The sequence below is a fragment of the Centruroides vittatus genome, unplaced genomic scaffold, assembly GCF_030686945.1.
Source record: "Centruroides vittatus isolate TY-2023 unplaced genomic scaffold, ASM3068694v2 scaffold_1015, whole genome shotgun sequence".
Taxonomy (NCBI): Eukaryota; Metazoa; Arthropoda; class Arachnida; order Scorpiones; family Buthidae; genus Centruroides; species Centruroides vittatus.
This window is the reverse complement of record NW_027122666.1, coordinates 3796857-3814496: the sequence shown is the minus strand read 5'-3', so window position 1 is coordinate 3814496 and position 17640 is coordinate 3796857. Positions and strand designations below refer to the sequence as shown.

At 30.1% G+C, this 17640-nt stretch overlaps 1 protein-coding gene across 1 annotated transcript; it reads left to right on the top strand.

The window, feature by feature from the left end:
• The first annotated feature begins 11138 nt into the window (after nt 1-11138).
• On the top strand, nt 11139-16845 carry LOC136986388 (uncharacterized). The gene is made up of 5 exons (XM_067283913.1): nt 11139-11258; nt 14958-15090; nt 15303-15448; nt 16017-16146; nt 16266-16845. The coding sequence occupies exons 1-5, from the start codon at nt 11216-11218 to the stop codon at nt 16510-16512; spliced, it is 699 nt and encodes a 232-aa protein (XP_067140014.1). The 5' UTR covers nt 11139-11215; the 3' UTR covers nt 16513-16845.
• The last annotated feature ends 795 nt before the right edge of the window (nt 16846-17640 follow it).

The following is a 17640-nucleotide window of genomic DNA, read 5'->3' as shown; positions in this document are numbered from 1 at the left end:
ACAAACGCGTGTTGGTACTGTTCAAATGAAGCCACGTGTTGTCGTTGATTACAACGATACAATGGGAGGAGTTGATCGTTTAGATCAACAACTCCATGATTACCCAGTGGCTAGGAAAAGAGGAAAGAAATATTATAAGAAAATATTTTTTCATTTATTTGATATTTGCCTTTATAATTCTTTTGTACTCTATAAAAAATATGGCGGAGAGAAAAAACATTTAGCATTCAGAGCACAACTTATTGAACAGCTCATCAAGGAATTTCACACCGTAACTAAGGTATATAGAGGTCGGCCGAGGACACCAGGTCCATGTCCACTAAGACTGACAGAAAGGCATTTCCCAGCCTTCATTCCGCCGACAGAAAAAAAAGCAGCTCCCACAAGATGTTGCGCAGTCTGTTGTAACAAGCGTGATGCCAAAATGAAAAAAATTAGAAAAGAAACACGATATTGGTGCAGAAATTGCGATGTTGCACTATGTCCTGCACCATGTTTTGAAATATATCACACGACTGAAAATATATAATGTGTAAGAAAAAATTTATGTAAATACTGTATTTTGTAATGCTTATATATATATATATATATAGGTATAATCACTTTATTACGCGACTTCCGTGTAATGCTATATATTTGCAATTGATGTTTCTGTATACCTACTTTTATATGCATCCAACTTTGTATATATCAATAAATAATTGACATTTTTTAGGTTATAAAATTCATATAAATAGTTTGTAACCTTTCAATTTACAGTACACTAAACATTTTCCATTTAGCAAAGTCTAATGACTTTATAGCGGTCTAAGCCAGCAGGATACTTGCAAACCAGATGTTCATAAATTCTATATAAATGACTTTATATGTATGATAATATTATAGAATTATGAATAACATATCAGCGTTTATGATTCTTGAATAAAATATTATGTATGTTTACAAAAATTTATACAATTCCAGTTTTTAAAATAATCAAAAAAAAAAAAAAAAACCTTTTTCTATAAACATCCAATTATTCTGTTATATACGTTACATAGATAGGTCTAAATTCTCACAAATAAAAAAAATTGCAGCTTTCTAATCCGATGTAGAGAGATAATACAGCGTATAGTTTATAACACCGATTGGCGTGGAAGGGGGGTGGTGGTTTTTGTAAATCTAGGTCAACACTTTTTAGTATCGATGATGTATATTTCATTCTATGTATATGTTATTTACGCTATTATAATAACAATAGACTATAATAATCGAATATTACCCTATTATATGAATGATTATATACCTATTTTTTTACATATTTACGGAAGTACTGTAAAACCCGGAAGAAATGACTTTCCCGATACATTCTTTGAATAGAAGCTTTTGATATAACATCTTCTAGTCTAAGTAACTTCAAATAACATAAAACCTAGTGAAATTACAGCTAGAAGCGATGAAAATAACTTTTTCCGAAGTTTGTTTACAATCTGACTCTGATCAAGTGACCTTGAAAGCCATTGGTTCTTTGCAGGAAAATCCTAAACGAACAGTTCTACAAAGACGCACATTGGTTGATATCCAATCAGTCATAATAAAAATGACAAATTAGAGCGTAAAAGACGTAAAAATAAGAACTTGAAAGCCAATTGACATCAAGAAAATTTTTCTTAGACTTACTATAGTAATATAGAGTTTCCCAGAGATATTTATTGCTAAACAGTTTTGAAAACATTTTTACTTGTCTAAATACTGTCAAAACTTTTCTTTAGCAAATCGTAGATCAAAAAACAAACAAAACAAGCCATTTTATAGCAACTGTTTACATATTTACACAATGTAGCTCGATAAGTGTGGCATTTAGCGACAATTTTAGTTTCAGTGTTTTCAAAGGTTGATGATTCGTCAAACTAATATCTCAACTGATACAGAAATAAACCAATTATAGTTTTAAAAAGTTCAGTATTGATTTTATCAGCCAATAACCTGTATTGTTATCGCTAATTGCTTTACAATAGTAGGGGACGGTCTTTCCCGAAGTATTTATGGCCTAGGGGTGGTGACAAAACATTTATTGGTTAAGACAAATACAAAAAAGCAAATCAAAGTTTAGATCGTTACTTTCATTATATATTTTGTCGTGTTTAATTTTTTAAAATTATTTTTTATCGCTAACTACACCTTACCTACGAATGGCAGCTTTTCGGTAAAACACGTAATACAAAAAAGCCGAATAGCAGGGGCCCCTGTAAAGTTGGCTATCCAAAGGAAAAGACACCATTTAGGAACCAAGTTCGATCAATTGAAAAAAATTAAAAAACACTTTTTTTTAAATAAAATAGATGTTTACTTTTAAGTAATAATAATATTTTTTTCATCTAAAGTCAGTTTTTTTTAATAATTCGGACGGCAAGAGGTTAACAAAATTTCGTACTATTTATTTTGCAATACAGAAATAATTATTGTAAGTTTGTTGGAATTAATCTTGGCCAATTGGATCCAATATGCAATAAATCAGGCCAGCATTATAAAGAAGGAAGTAAAATCAACGGAGTAATTTTTCAGAAGCTTGATAAATTACTCCATAATTTTTAAGGAGAATTAAGATCAAGTTAGTACTCGCTACAAGTGATAAGACCTGTTTTTTTACCGATCGATTTGGATTTTCTGCGAATTTGGAAATTAATTAATTAAATAATTTAAATCAATATAATGTTTATTTCAGTTCGAACTCAAGATTTCGAAATAAGCACATTTTTTCACTTTAATAATTTATTACAATTATTTATTTAAATTTTATAAATAAAATATATCTTATGTAAACAAAACACAGCTATTGAACTATTGTATTAATCTTAATCAAATATATCTCTCATTGAAGGATGGAATAAGGGAGCATGGAGGACATTGCTCCAACATTGGTGAGAAAATGATATAATTTTAAGCCGATATGCATGCGTTATTTATAGATATTAATAGTTGTTCAGGTGACTTTTATCGACAGGCTTTTGGATTCAGTGATCTCAGTTGGATGTGCTCTATCTCTACTCATGCCGTAACTACCGACCGAACAATAGCAACATTACGGATGGATCTACGAGGGAATACTGATACACCCCATTAACAAAATTAATTTATTTTTTCTAACTTCAAAACGTTGTGTTTATAAACATGATAGGAAATACAGTTTATCAGACCATCCGCAATACAATCGTCTTGCAATGTTAATAAAAACGTCATTACTAATTATATTCGAAGTGTGTATATTTAATAAAATGAACATGTTTTAAAATATAATCGATTAATAAATGAATAAATACGATTAAAGTACTGCAGTAAAAAGTTATAAAGAGGCACCGGCGAGATTCGAACTCGGAATTTAATTGTTGAATGAAATTTTCAACAGTTAATTTATGTATCGTCCTGTTTCGAGTTCGTGCAGAAACTACTTTACAAAGGTATGTATATAAACATTGTTATGTACGTTTATAAAACGTATAGATAGGCTTTTAGAAAAATTCAGACAATTTTTAGTAGTACTGAAAATAAAATTAATGTAACACATTTACGATGGTCAGTGATTTTTTGGATGGCCAACTATGATAAAAAAATATTTCGAAATGTTTTTTGAATGATAAATAAAAAACAAGACAAATATAGATCAATACAATGGTCGGATTTTTCGTGTTTTTAAGCAGTGTTATCTATAGATAAAACCGCATAAAGACCGTCATCTTTAAAATTTTGGTTTTATATCACTGAAAAGCAATCACAATAATAAAATTAATGTTTAATAATAAATAATTTTAGTAGTAGCCTAGAATATAATTTTAATATAATTCATAATTATTTGTGAATTTATAGAATGTGTTTTGTCGTGTACATGCACCGATAACATTACAAACAAATGATAACAAGTAATATTGATGTATGATGTTATTATATTTAAAAAAGGAGATTTGACTATCTTTCAATACTTGAAGGACGTTTAAGGTTTGATGTTTTCCAATTATTTGTATAATTCGTTTAAAAAATAATGTAAGTTATAATGTATGTAGCCTTAGGAGGTGCTCCACTCTTGGATATTCTTCTTTCAAATTAATCGTACTTTCGTACACGATATTTTTATACTATTGCTTTTTATACCTTGCTACATTAAATTTGCTTTTTCATATATTTTTCAGCCAGATACAAACTTTTGGAGCTTTCGTGCAGTGGTGATTTCACCTTGTTTCGATAACAATAAAATTACTCAGGAAAATTGTTTTTATTGTCTTTTTTTTCTGATTAATCTAGGGATTTAACATTTTCATGTAATGTTTTATATTTTTTCACTGCAAAAATAAAACGTTCTTACTTTAATAAGAGATTTTAGGCTTTCGTTTTAGTTCTATGGAACGGAACTCCTCTTTATAACTTGCAACTATATCGCTCGACTTAAAATTGGTTTGGTTTAAATTCATAGATAATATATTACTGTAGAATGCTTAATATTTTTATTAGTTATTTTATTGTCTTTTTTTTTATTTTATCAGCATTTTTCTTACTTTTGTAATTTTTATTACTATCTCGAACGTTGCCTAGTGATTATATTTCACAGTTTGCGAAAGATTGATATAAACTAATTTGTAAAATAAAATTATAGTCTTTAATTACTCTACATAAAAATAAATTTGCACTTTAAACTTTTCAATCATAAAAATTTAATTATTTTATAATAAAAAATCTATTTATCCTTGCACTATATAGCAAGATATATGATAATAATATTCAAATATTTTAATATTAAATGATCAATTTAAAAGTTCTAAAAGTTTTTATACAGTCGAGAGGAGGAAAACTGTCTTGATGAAAAAAACTCGTTTGACTAGTTTATCCATGCATTATCATTCCGAAATTGCAAATTTAATTTCAGATCAGCGTAGAAGATAACAACTGCCGCTACGTAATAGACTTCAAATACATTTATAAATATAAGTTAATAGAGTAATATTTCTATTATATAAAAACATGTTTGATGATCAAAATTTTTCATTTGAGCAGAAAATAATTATTTACCGCGAGGTACATTGCAGACTATACAGCAGGATGCAAAAAATAAAAACTTCAGACAAAAATTATATAAAGTATAGTGTTTAACAATAAATATAATATACTGTCGAACCAGGGGGCGTGTTCCAACAGTCAAGGCTGCTGGTGACTTTTTCTAAGCACCTCGTTATCTGCATAAAGTTTAAGTGTTGATTGCTTCTGACTAACTCAAATTGTTCAGAAAGTTTATATTTAGGCACAATTCAATGATCGAATGACGGGTTTCGGACTTTAACAGAGCTGTAGAGCATACTGATAGGAACGAAAAAAGTCTAATGAATCGTTCTAAACCGGAAGCCAAAAGAAATCAACCTACCTCGTCAAACTCCAGGCTAATAACGGATTTTAACTTAACTTCGGAAAAAATCTCTCCCGAAGACTTTACAGAGGACGTGAATCCTAACCTGAATTCGTCACAACTTAGCACTCATAGTCTTTCAGGTGAGTCAACTAACTTCGTTCCTACTTTACTTAATAATCCGGACAATCTACCAGACACCTCTACAACAATCCTATGGAACAAAATCTCCAACTTGATTAACACTTCTAACGATAAACTTTTTAGCCAAATGATAATTATAAAAAAAAGACCTTGACCTTATACATGAAAACATCCGTGAAACTAAAGAACAGCAGAAAAAAATGAAAGAACAAATAAATAACCTAAAACAACAGGTCAACAAATTACAAGCAGAAAAGGATTGTATTCAATTTAGAATGGACTCTTTAATTAATGATCATCACCGCAATAATATAATTATATATAATTATCCCAATTCTAAAATTATTTCTAGACCAGAAATTCATAATTTCATCACTACCTCATTAAACTTGCAGAATATAGCTGAAGAAGACATCCTGGAAATAGTCCAATTAACTAAACCACCAAAGTCAACTAACTATAAGTCTAACTCTTGACAATAATTATATTCGTGAACGCATTTTTTCTACTTTTATACGGAAGAAACAACAGAATTTGCTAGAAGAATGGAAAAATGTGCAAATATCAACGGTCTTAACAAAAAATTCAAGGATTAGACGTAAATACTTACTCCCAACTTTCTACGAATTGCGCAAACATAATCCCTTGGTCAAACTACGTAATGACACTTTAATATTTGAACGTGAAAAATCAACTTACAGTCTAAATACTGGGAAATTAGTCCATGTGGATACGTTTCTTCCGTCTTATAGATTAACAAATACAACAAGCTGATATACTAAGAAGCAAAATAAAATTCAATACAATAAAATTTTCTTGAACAACCAATTATTTACTATTGTCAACTAGAATAGCCAAAGGCTTAAAAATAAAACTCCACTAATTAACTCTTTTTATTCCATGCTTGAACCCGATATCTTCGCTATAACAGAATCTTGGATAACTTCTGAACTGATTTATAAGTCAAATTTTTTTGATAAATTTACAATTGAATCAGTAATGGCACATAAACTAATAGGCCCAGGTCGTCTAAGAGGTAGTCTCTGTATATTAATAAAAAAATATTTTTGTAAAATAATACAAACAAAAAAATCCGACAACTACATCCTGTTTCTTATTTCAATCGACAAACCTATTCTTACAAATATAACTAATAAATTAATGACCTTAATGCTCGTTTACATTCCTCCTGATGATTTAACAAATTTAAACAAAACCTCCAAACTAATTGATATTTGCCAACATACGACTCCATACTCCATTATATTAGGAGATTTTAATTCAAGAATTGGTGAAACAATGGACTCTAGATATGATGGACCTAATTCTTTAATACAAAATACTCGTCAGTCGAAAGACAAACAGCTTAATAGACTGGGTTTTACCCAGTCTATTAAGCTGTCTGTCTTTCGACTGAACTAATAGAAATAATAACGGATCTTAAAATGTATATAATAAATGGACGCGTCAAACCTGATATTCCTGCAGAATACACCTGTTTAACATATGCCGGAAAATCCACTATTGATTATATAATCTGCTCAGACTTACTACTGGATTGCTGTCCGGACTTCACCACAACTAGTTTTGACATCTCTGATCACCTACCTGCAATAGCAAAATTTTTACTATTTTCGCCTAAAAAAATCAGACAGCTTATCAATTAAAAGTCAAAGAATAAAGTACAAAACCTCAAGATATTCAACAGAAATTGAAAATCGATTTACTGACATTCCAATAATAACAGAAAACAATAGTGAAGAAATTTATAAATTAACGACAAATATAATGAATATATACAATAATAATGAAAAACGAAACTTTCATAATAGACTCCGACAAATCTGGTACGATTTTGATTGCCATAAAATGAAAATGGAAAAGCAATCTAAACTAAAAATTTTCATGATACTAACTTTGATAATTACAAGAAAGTCAAACAATCCTACAACAACTTACTCAAGACAAAAAAGAAAATCTACTTCAGAAAACTCGAATCAAACTTAGTATAAAACAGTAAAGACAGTAATATTCTGGTCTACAATAAGATTCAGTTTTAAATCAAACCTAACTGAAAAATCACCAATCATAGACTTCGATACTTGGAAAAATTTCTATCAAAGATTCCCAAAAATTCATTCAAATTTACTATTAATAATAAACACTTATGCTTATAACGAATACTTAGACTCCGATTTTACCATCCATGATCTGAATGAAGCAATACAGAAAACAAAAAGTAACTCAACCCCGGGAAATGATAATATTCCTACTAAATTTCTAAAAATGCTTCCAAATAAAGCCAGGTTAAAACTGTTAAATCTCTAACACCATGTACAAAGCCACCTCTTACCCAGACTCTTGGAATACAGTTATCTTTACCTGTATTCCCCTAGTAATTACTAACCAATAGCATTACTATCAACTTTAAGAAAATGCTTCACCTCATTACTGGCAAAAAAATTTCAACAATGGACTAAAGATACTGATCCGGAAGCCAAATTTCAACACGCTTTTACTAAAAATAAAGGAAGTGAATCAGCAATATTCATATTACTAATGATAATACAACTTCATCTACTAAAAAAACATAGAAAAGTATATGCTGCTTTCATCGATATACAAAAAGCTTTTGATTCAATCTATATCCGACTACTAGTAAATAACTTAAAAGCCTGCGGTGCAAGTACTCGATTCTCAACTACTATAAAAAAGCTCTTCTCAAATTATAGCAAAAAGGTCAAACAAGGCAAGACTCTTTCTCCCTCACTAATTCTTTCCCGTGGTGTTCAAGGTGATCCCCTTTCGCCATATTTATTTAACTTCTATCTGCTCGGCATTGATCAACTTTTCTATAATTCAACCGATGGCATTGAAATAAACAACAGAATCTTTCACTACATATTATTCGCAGATGATCTAGTAATACTAGCACCCACCAAAATTTTATTACAAAGAAAAATTAACCAGCTAAATCTTTATTTTAAATCAATTCACTTAGTAATAAATTCGACTAAAACCAGTATTATTATTTTTTGCAATAATGGCAAAATATCTGAAAAATAAACTAAAATATACCATGACAATACTCTACTATGAACAGTTAATGAAGTAAACCTTTTATTTCTATGCTCAACCCTGAAAACCTCTAATTTAAATATTCACATAAAATTATATAATTCTATAATTAACCCAATCATTTATTATGCAAACCCTATCTGGAGTCTGGATTACTTATATAAACCCGAGACCTCTCATCTATTTTCTACGTAAATTGTTTCATTTAGAAAGAACAATTCCCGGTTATGCTCTCCGACATGAAAAAAATCGTATCTGGTCCTTACCCCTGCTTTTAAAACATATAATTAAATCTTACTATAGACTCAAATTCAAAAGCGACAATAATATAACTTTTCTACATCAAGAAATAGTCAAGAAGAACAAAAACGTAAATTACAAGCAATTATTTCAATACAAATTATGTAAAATTCTGAATTCATTTGGCGTATCAGAACTATTATTTAAAGATATCATTCAGGACTGGAAATACGGTTATACTCTTCTATTAAACTCTGCCATATTTCAATATATAAATAAAGATCAACTCTCTTTAAACCATAGTAATTATCATCCCTGGTACACCAACTTGTTCGAAATTTCATCTTCTCAGCCATACATGTGGCAACCAATTGATTCGAACGTCAAACGACTAATAATCCAGCTGCGCTTTAACAAATACTCTGTCTTTGTTAATAATACCTACATAAATTTTTCAAATACCCATTGTTGCTTATGTCAATCCGAAGACTTCTCAGCATTCCACCTTCTAAAAAACTGTAAAGAACTTACAACTATGTGTGAACAATATGATATCATACGAATATGTAACTGTAGTTCACATCTTGAACTCAAAATAAACTTAAACTTTCTCAATAAAATGGATCTATATAAAATGTATAATTACTTTGTTAAAATCACAGAAAAATTTTTAAAAATTAAATAAATGTTATTAATAGTAAATAAAAACTATTATAAAACTTCAATGTCCTAATACAGTATCTTTTACTTATTATGTTCATGTATATAAGATATAAGGCAAACTGACTGTACGGTTTTCTTAAATTATGATTGTTTGTTATTAATATAATACCTTTGTAAACTAAAATTGTTAATTAATTTCATTTCTATGTATTACCCCCTGTAACAGGGAAATCTTTCCCTTTGCTAATAAACTTGAATAATTGAATATACTGTCGAACCTGCCATCTCTAAATAGAGATGTTTTTAGGGGTTTTCTTTTTAAAATGCAAACAAAATAACATCTAAACAATAACTATTTAAATGTTTCCATCAATGGCCGTCGTTCAGAGGTTTGACTATAAAAATTACATTTAGTTTATCTAATTAATACATTTTGTATACAAAAATAACAAATACATGCTAAAGATTTTCTGCTGTATGGAAAGTAGTCGATTATTTATGAATTAATATTCGTTAAAAATCAATCGAAATCATATAAAGACCTGTAAATAAAATACACATAAGAACACGGCATCGTAGAATTAGATTTATTATTACTTTCTCTTTCATATACTTTATATAATAATTATTATTTTTTTGCCTAATTACATAATGTAACATCATTGTTATTGAGTAGCATTAGGAATTTAGAAATGAATCTTTACGTTATAGTTATCAGTTGACGTTCCAACCTTTACTAACGAGGCGATTGATTCTAGTATTAATGCTAACAACCAATATAAACCTCAGGAGATGATCTACTCACTAATGAAACCGTTAAATCATACTGCGTGCAAATATCAACAATTATACTTTTTTGTTTATCCAACATCTTTTTATACGAAAAATACAAACAATATCACAAAAATAGTTCTTTATATATTTACTCTAGATCTGGAGTTAGGTGTTGGGGAAATATAAATTTCTTAAAACTATTTCATTCATATATATATACACAGTGGAAAAGTTAGAACTTAATTGGTTTATTCTATTAAAAGTAACAGAAGAAAGAAAAAAAAACACATAAAAAAAGTTAATATTGGGAGTGTGATGATTTTTTAAAAAAGTTTTTAAACAAATACGTTTATTTTTGGTAAACTAAAATACCGTACGAGTAAAAGGAATTTCATAACTTGAAAGCTTTTTGAGATACGGCACCCTCCCTTTAATATCTTTCGAACCAATGGCCCGATTTTCCTGAAAATTTTTAGAAACGTTTCTCCCTGACACACAAATCACCCGGCAAAATTTTAAAAAAAATTTGTTTAAAGGCACAGGAGTTATTACGATTCAAAGTGGGTGAAAAAGTTCACGACCGCCTCTATGCGCGCAAAACACACAAACAGATATATATATATAAGCTTCCTCCAATTTTAATTTATATTATATATAATTATTATTTATTATTTAGATTCAATAAAATGCTAACAAATAATCAAAAATTAACGTAGAAAATGCACAATTTTGTCATTATTATTCGTTACATTCTTCTGAAAATAAAAATTATTTTCATTATTAATTTTTTTTTATTTATAAAAGAATAAAGAGTAGACGTGTGTGTTGCTGATGGAGAATTTCATTCGATATCGCTTTAACCTTGACAAGTTTCTATATTTTTAAACAGGTTAGCTGGCAACTGTCTGTTTAGTTTCTTAAAAGTAATTTTTCAAGTGTGAGATAAACATGCGTTTGGAAACTATTACCTTTTCTACATTCGTTTTAATTGGTAAGTTTCATTTAATTTTTATGCTGTTAAATTTAAATTTTAAAGAAAATAGATAAATTAAACACTTAAACATGTATTATAAATACAGTAGAGCATCGATTATCAGACTCAATTGGGGACTGGGGTTGGTCGGATAACCGAAAAGTATGAAAAAATACATTATTAGTATAATGTATTGGGCCTGGTTTAAATACTAGCCTCCTTTCATGGTCGAGCCAGTGCTGCCAGCTAAAACATGCAAAAATTTAACAAAAATAATATTAAAGTAGCCAAGACATAACCAAATATTGTAGCGCCACATCACTAGCGGACATTTAAATTTGCCGACTAGAACGCGGTCGGTTAACCGATAAGTCGGTTAATCGGGGTCGGATAATCGATGCTCTACTGTATATAATTGAGGCGGAGCGTTAGCAAAGTTCTGGTATGTGACTTAGAAAATTGTGTTCATTCTCAAAATTTGATGGGCCGATTTTGATGAAACTTTGCCATTTTCTATTGATCGCGATAAAGAATCCAGACATGTAATAAATGTAAATGTAGAAAATAAGGGTCCATGCTTTCGTTTTCGATATAAAGTTGGGTCAAAGCGACAATGTCCGTGCTGTTTGAGCACACCTAACAGAATTTAGAGGTCAAATAAAAAAAGCAGCATTGCGTGCACCTAACAGAAAATAGACACAAAAAAACAAACAGAATACAAGAACGAAGCAATTGGTTAAGACTTCATATTCGGCCCGCGGCGTTGATGATTTCTTTTTTAAAAATCGGTGTTTCTAACAACTTATGGGGATTAAAAGAGAAAAATTCAAACATTTAACTGTTTGTGTAAGGCTGGCAACAAAATAACCCTTTTTTAAAATTACATTATGTTTTGGTATACTAAAGTGACTAGATTTTCGGAACTTCAACCCAGGACGCTCTAAAAATTGAAGGTAGGAAATGCAGGTTGTGAGGTTGTTATTTGAATGATTTTGTTGCTGAATAATGTTATCGTCTATATCAGGGGAGGCAAACCGATGGCACGCGTGCCCAAAGTGGCACGTAAGGAGAAATCATCTGGCATGCAATACAATTTCGATTTATCATCGATCTTTTTCAATCATCCTCTTGGTTTATCACCTGATCATTCTTTTTTATATTTGTTCTAATTAAAGCACGTTTCTATAATTTCTTTAAGTGTACTTATTAGAAAACACACACACACACACACATATATATATATATATATTTAAATGTGGGAGTGTTTGCGGTATACGAATTTACTTGTATTATGAAAATAACTTTATAGCATTTTATTTATACATATTAATTTTCATCATATGATATATGAATCTAATATAGGCCTAAGTCTTAATTCTTGGCCAACCACTATAATAACCTTATTGGTCTGGAATTAAAACAGTCAGTTCTAGGGTTTATACAAGAACTGACTTTTTAAAACTCCGATTTTCGAATCTCAACTTTTCTACGAAATCGATTAAAACCGGTTTTCGAATTTTTACCCAAAAAAAAGGAAATAAGAGATATTTACAACTTATTTTAAAACTTTTTAATTTATTTAATATTTATAACATTTCAAGAATATAACAAAATATAATCGACCAACGACTACACAAAACAAAACAAAAAAAAAAAAAATACAAATGCTAAAATATTACATTAAAATATAAAATTTACTCCATAGAAAACCATTAAAAAACGAATAACAATGAATGCCTGCATAATAATATTTTATTTATTTTTCCTAAGAAAATATGATTTTAGAAAGCGAAGAACGTCTATAGATCTATTGCTCAACCGTGTGCTTATTTTACACAAAATTGCCAAAAACAGAAAAAAACTCTCTCACTTGCTACTGAGCTATGTTTAATCGTCTTTAAAGCATTAAATAATAAATCAAAATTTTTCGTTATTCTACTTGTACCCTCTAATACCAAACTATTTGTTTAGTATCCTTGGGCTGGACAAAGTCATTTTTTCAAGTTTTTGAAGATATTTATGTAATCGATCTCGCGCGACCCGATTTTAAGGGCTGTATTCGCGAAGGATCGCTTGTAGAAGCATGGTTCCTTTGACTTTTTGCTCCTATGGATATGCTCTACAGCTCTGATAAGGTTCCAACCGTCTCATTCAGAGCTTGAATTGAGCGGAATTGGCCGAATTTTAGGCGTAGGGGGATTTTTTGTTTTGTAGTTAGTTTTATGAAACTTAGTATTAAACAATATTCTCGTTTTATGCCAGAGACCATTTTGTGTCAAAATGTTGATGTTTTTAATCAAATAATCAATTAATTTTTATGTTTTTGGTATAGGCTCAAAAACCGGTTTTCAAATTATACAAATTTCTTCAAAAAACCGGTTTTTCTAAACCGGATTTTAAAAACCGACGAACCCTAGAACTTAGTTCTTAGTATAAGATCTAGATAACAGCACTATGCTTAGCTGCATCTCTACATGAATAACATTGTGGTAAATTACTACGATGGAATATTATAATTATAGTAAATGTTAAAGAATTCTTCGAAGCAATTTTTTAAAAATTAAATCTTTTTATTTTTAATTTTTTTAATAATTAAAACGAGATAATCCGGGACATTTTTTCCAGCTGGAACAAAGCCGGGACTGTCCCGGTTAATTCGGAACGTCTCGTCACTTCAGGTTTACTGAATAATATTGAATATGACCCATGTCTGATACATTTGTATTTGAATGTTTCTTTGCTGTGTTCGAGTTTGAGACCCCTGGTGTACAGCAACGTGACACGTGGGCGATCTGCCGATGGAGAATGCCTCTCGGGAGGTGTTTTACGGGTAACTTATTCCTATTTAGGTGTTACCAACGTGAATAAAAACTGTAAAACTCCACTTAGCCAGCCCCAGATGCTAATCCACGACCAACTACCAGTGTTCAGTGATTTTGTCCGCTTTGCCACTGGTAGGCATTGGCATCGAATGCTTTGTTTTTAGATCGCATCTCCCGTGACCGGCAGATGCAAAAATGAGATTATCTTGCATTTTGCACTTGCCGCCATGAAGATGCAAAGATGAGTCTATCTTTGCATCTTCGTGGCGACAAGTGCAAAGTTCACCTGTTCGTGACCATCAAGTACAAGGATCGCTTTCTTTCCGGCTCCGCCTCAATTCTATCGCAAACACGACAAAGTCACGTGATGTCCTAGAAATAATTATTTGTTTCTAAAATATATAATTATCCGTATTCATTCACTGTTTAGACACGAAATATGCATAATTGGTACTTAATGGCATCATAATCGAGAGTGGTAACCAGAGCTCAATTTATATATAATCTAACAAGCAATAGAGTAGGAGCTCGCGTTACAAATGGCTCGATCTGTTGCCAAATACGGTTTATAATTCCAAGTTACTCATTATTATTTAGTAGGAAAGGCCTCTTCCATATTGTATCTCAGAGCCACAACAAGGAAAATTATAATTTTTATTCGACTTAATTTTACGCAGTTAATAATATTAAACATCATTCAAAAGGCTCAAAATAATATTCAAACAAAGTTCTTCAAATTTTCATTGTTGGCTTCAGAGAGTAGTGCAACTAGACCAGACATTAGGGGGCCTGATTTAGACGGTTCAAACTTTTATTCTTGCAAATTCTTATTTTTTAAAATTAAAAGTATTTTATTAATTATATGTAAATAAATATTTAATTATTTAAATGACAGGATCATTTCTTCACTATACGTATGCATCCTGCCATTGGAGAGAAGCTGATCTGTGTTTAGCGACGTTAGCTGTCTATGGAAACGTCTATGGGATAGTACCTAGCACAGAGGAGGAACTTAAAGTCTTTTGCCGGTAAACATTGCATAAATAATGTCAAAAATGATATTTTTATCATTTTGTTACTGATATAGATTATTAATAGAAACTATATAACGAAGGAATATCAAAATACTTTAAAATATACTTAACATTTTTATTTTCCTTTCATTGCGATGAATTATTTGCATTTAAAATACAAAAATTTACATATTTTCATTTAAATTGACATCTGAATTTGGTTTTAGTTATATGAAGGAATCGCATGATTGTATCAAAGATTTTGCTCGAGGATGCATGACAGATGACTTATTCGACACTGGCTACGTACTCGTCGAATCAACTCATCTTTCTTATGGTAAATTCTGTAGGAAAGGTTCAGAAGAACAAAAAGGCAAGTTTTAAGTTTTTATGAGTCATCATTCTTGTACAAAAATTTGGATCTTTAACCAAGAATATTAAAAATGCAAGTCAAATTTGACGATGATTTATGTTAATAAATAAAATTGTGTTATTTTGATAGAGCTCAGAGTGGCCGAGCGAATAAGGCCACTGAACACTGGCCCACTGAACCGCGTATCACCAACGAGCTGTCCAAATAGAATTTTCCGTATTTTCTTCACGTGTTTAACACCTAAGTAGTTACATTTCCATAACCCATAAAAAGCCCTACAACATACACTCCCATGACAACACCTAAATTGGTGTCATATTCCTATAGAAAGACCTATCAAGAGGCATTCCCTTGGCAGATCGCCAAGGTATTTCGCTATCTTACCTCATCAATTAGTATTAATATAAGTTGTACATTAGTTTGTTTTTTTATTAGTTTTTTGCTATGTGCTCCTGTCCTAGCCCATAAGAACATGATCATTATAATTCTATATGTTGCGAAACATTGTCACGTAAAAAATTTCATTTAAATTAATAAAATCTATTAATTTATTTTTATTTTTATTCAGAATGGCTTAAGAAGTCTCCTTGTGTGGCCGCACATTTCAATCTAACAAGACCGTGCATCGAATACGCTTTGGCTGGCATAGAAAATTTAGGAGTAATTTCCAACAAGGATCGTTATCCGACGTTATGTTGGTACATAATCAAGTTTTTTTGCTTTTCTGAAACTTTATCTTTAAAATTGTTTATCGGCTATTTGCAAATCTCTGTTATTAAATCAAGCAATTATAATTCTATAATTTTAATTTTTTTAGTGTTTTCAATAACATCATGCAATGCATTAGCGATATAATAAACGAAAACTGTGAAGGTAGTTCGGAAGATATAGTAACGACAATGATGAGAAACATCTTGAGTGATATTCCTATTGTAGCGTGTAAACCGTTTAAACCAAAAAGCAAGAAATGCGTCAGTCTTCTTCCGCCTCCCAATAGCAGATCGAAAGGCAAAGATTCGGATTCTCAATTAGTTCAATTATTGGCTGAATTTTTGAGTGTTTGATTCATCTTTTTAAGTACAAACTGTTTATATGTTCAAGTATATTAATTAAGAAAATAATATCTGTGTTTGTAATTCATTTTTGCAGCTCAACATAAATGCCAATTTTTGTAATCAATAACAGTGAATGATTTTCAATTTATACACGTTCATCTCATACATAAGTACTATCTTTTGGAATACATAAATCTTTTGTTTTCCTCTTTAAATTCCATAAAAATAACTATATGTAATATTAAAATTTATTGAATTATTGTTTCTGTTAATTATTTTTCAATGGGAAAAGTTTTTGATGTATTTTTGTAGTACAGTATTTAATAAAGAAAAATTTCATAATTATGGTTATCTATCTTAATAAAAGTATTTATATTCTTATTTAAAATATAGTAGAAGACTTATCTATTATTTAACATATAAAACTAACAACATTATTCGACATATTGTGTAAGTTTTAAATGACTTTTGTTTTCAACCAGGAATATATTAATATAAGCTGATTATAACATATTAATAGAATTAAGAATTATTTTTGTTACATCGTCACAATGTCGGACTGCAACTTTAAAATCATATTTTTAATTTATTTAATTTAAAATGTGCTCTCCATCTCATATTAGTAGTGGCTTGCCCCTGTACATCATACTTTTCCTTTAACAATAAAGTCGTGCCGCTCGTCTAATAATACCTTTCAGGGTTGTTTGTTCAATTCAAAAATGTTTGAATTGAAATAACGTGACTTCCGATTTGCATCGGAAGTTCGTATATAATTAATCGAGGTTGCCTAAGATTTTCATATCAGGTCTTGCATTCCGTCTATCTAATTTCAATCTCAAGATTAAGGAAGGACAGATAGACAACCGACAGTGGACAGACAGCGGATGAACGGCAGTGATTTATAGGTATACCATTTTTTCAAATTGCAGTCCAATAAATGGATTTTTACTTATTAAAATGAAATCTGTATAACCGAAATCGTAACGTACTGAAGTTTCTCGTTTAAGCACGTTTCCATTTATTCAAGTTCCCTGTAGACAAGTTTTATATGAATTTTTTCTTAGAAAAGTCAACCATATTTCAATTTTATAATTTAATTTGTTAATCGAGCAGAAAAACAAATTTTAGTGTCAACAT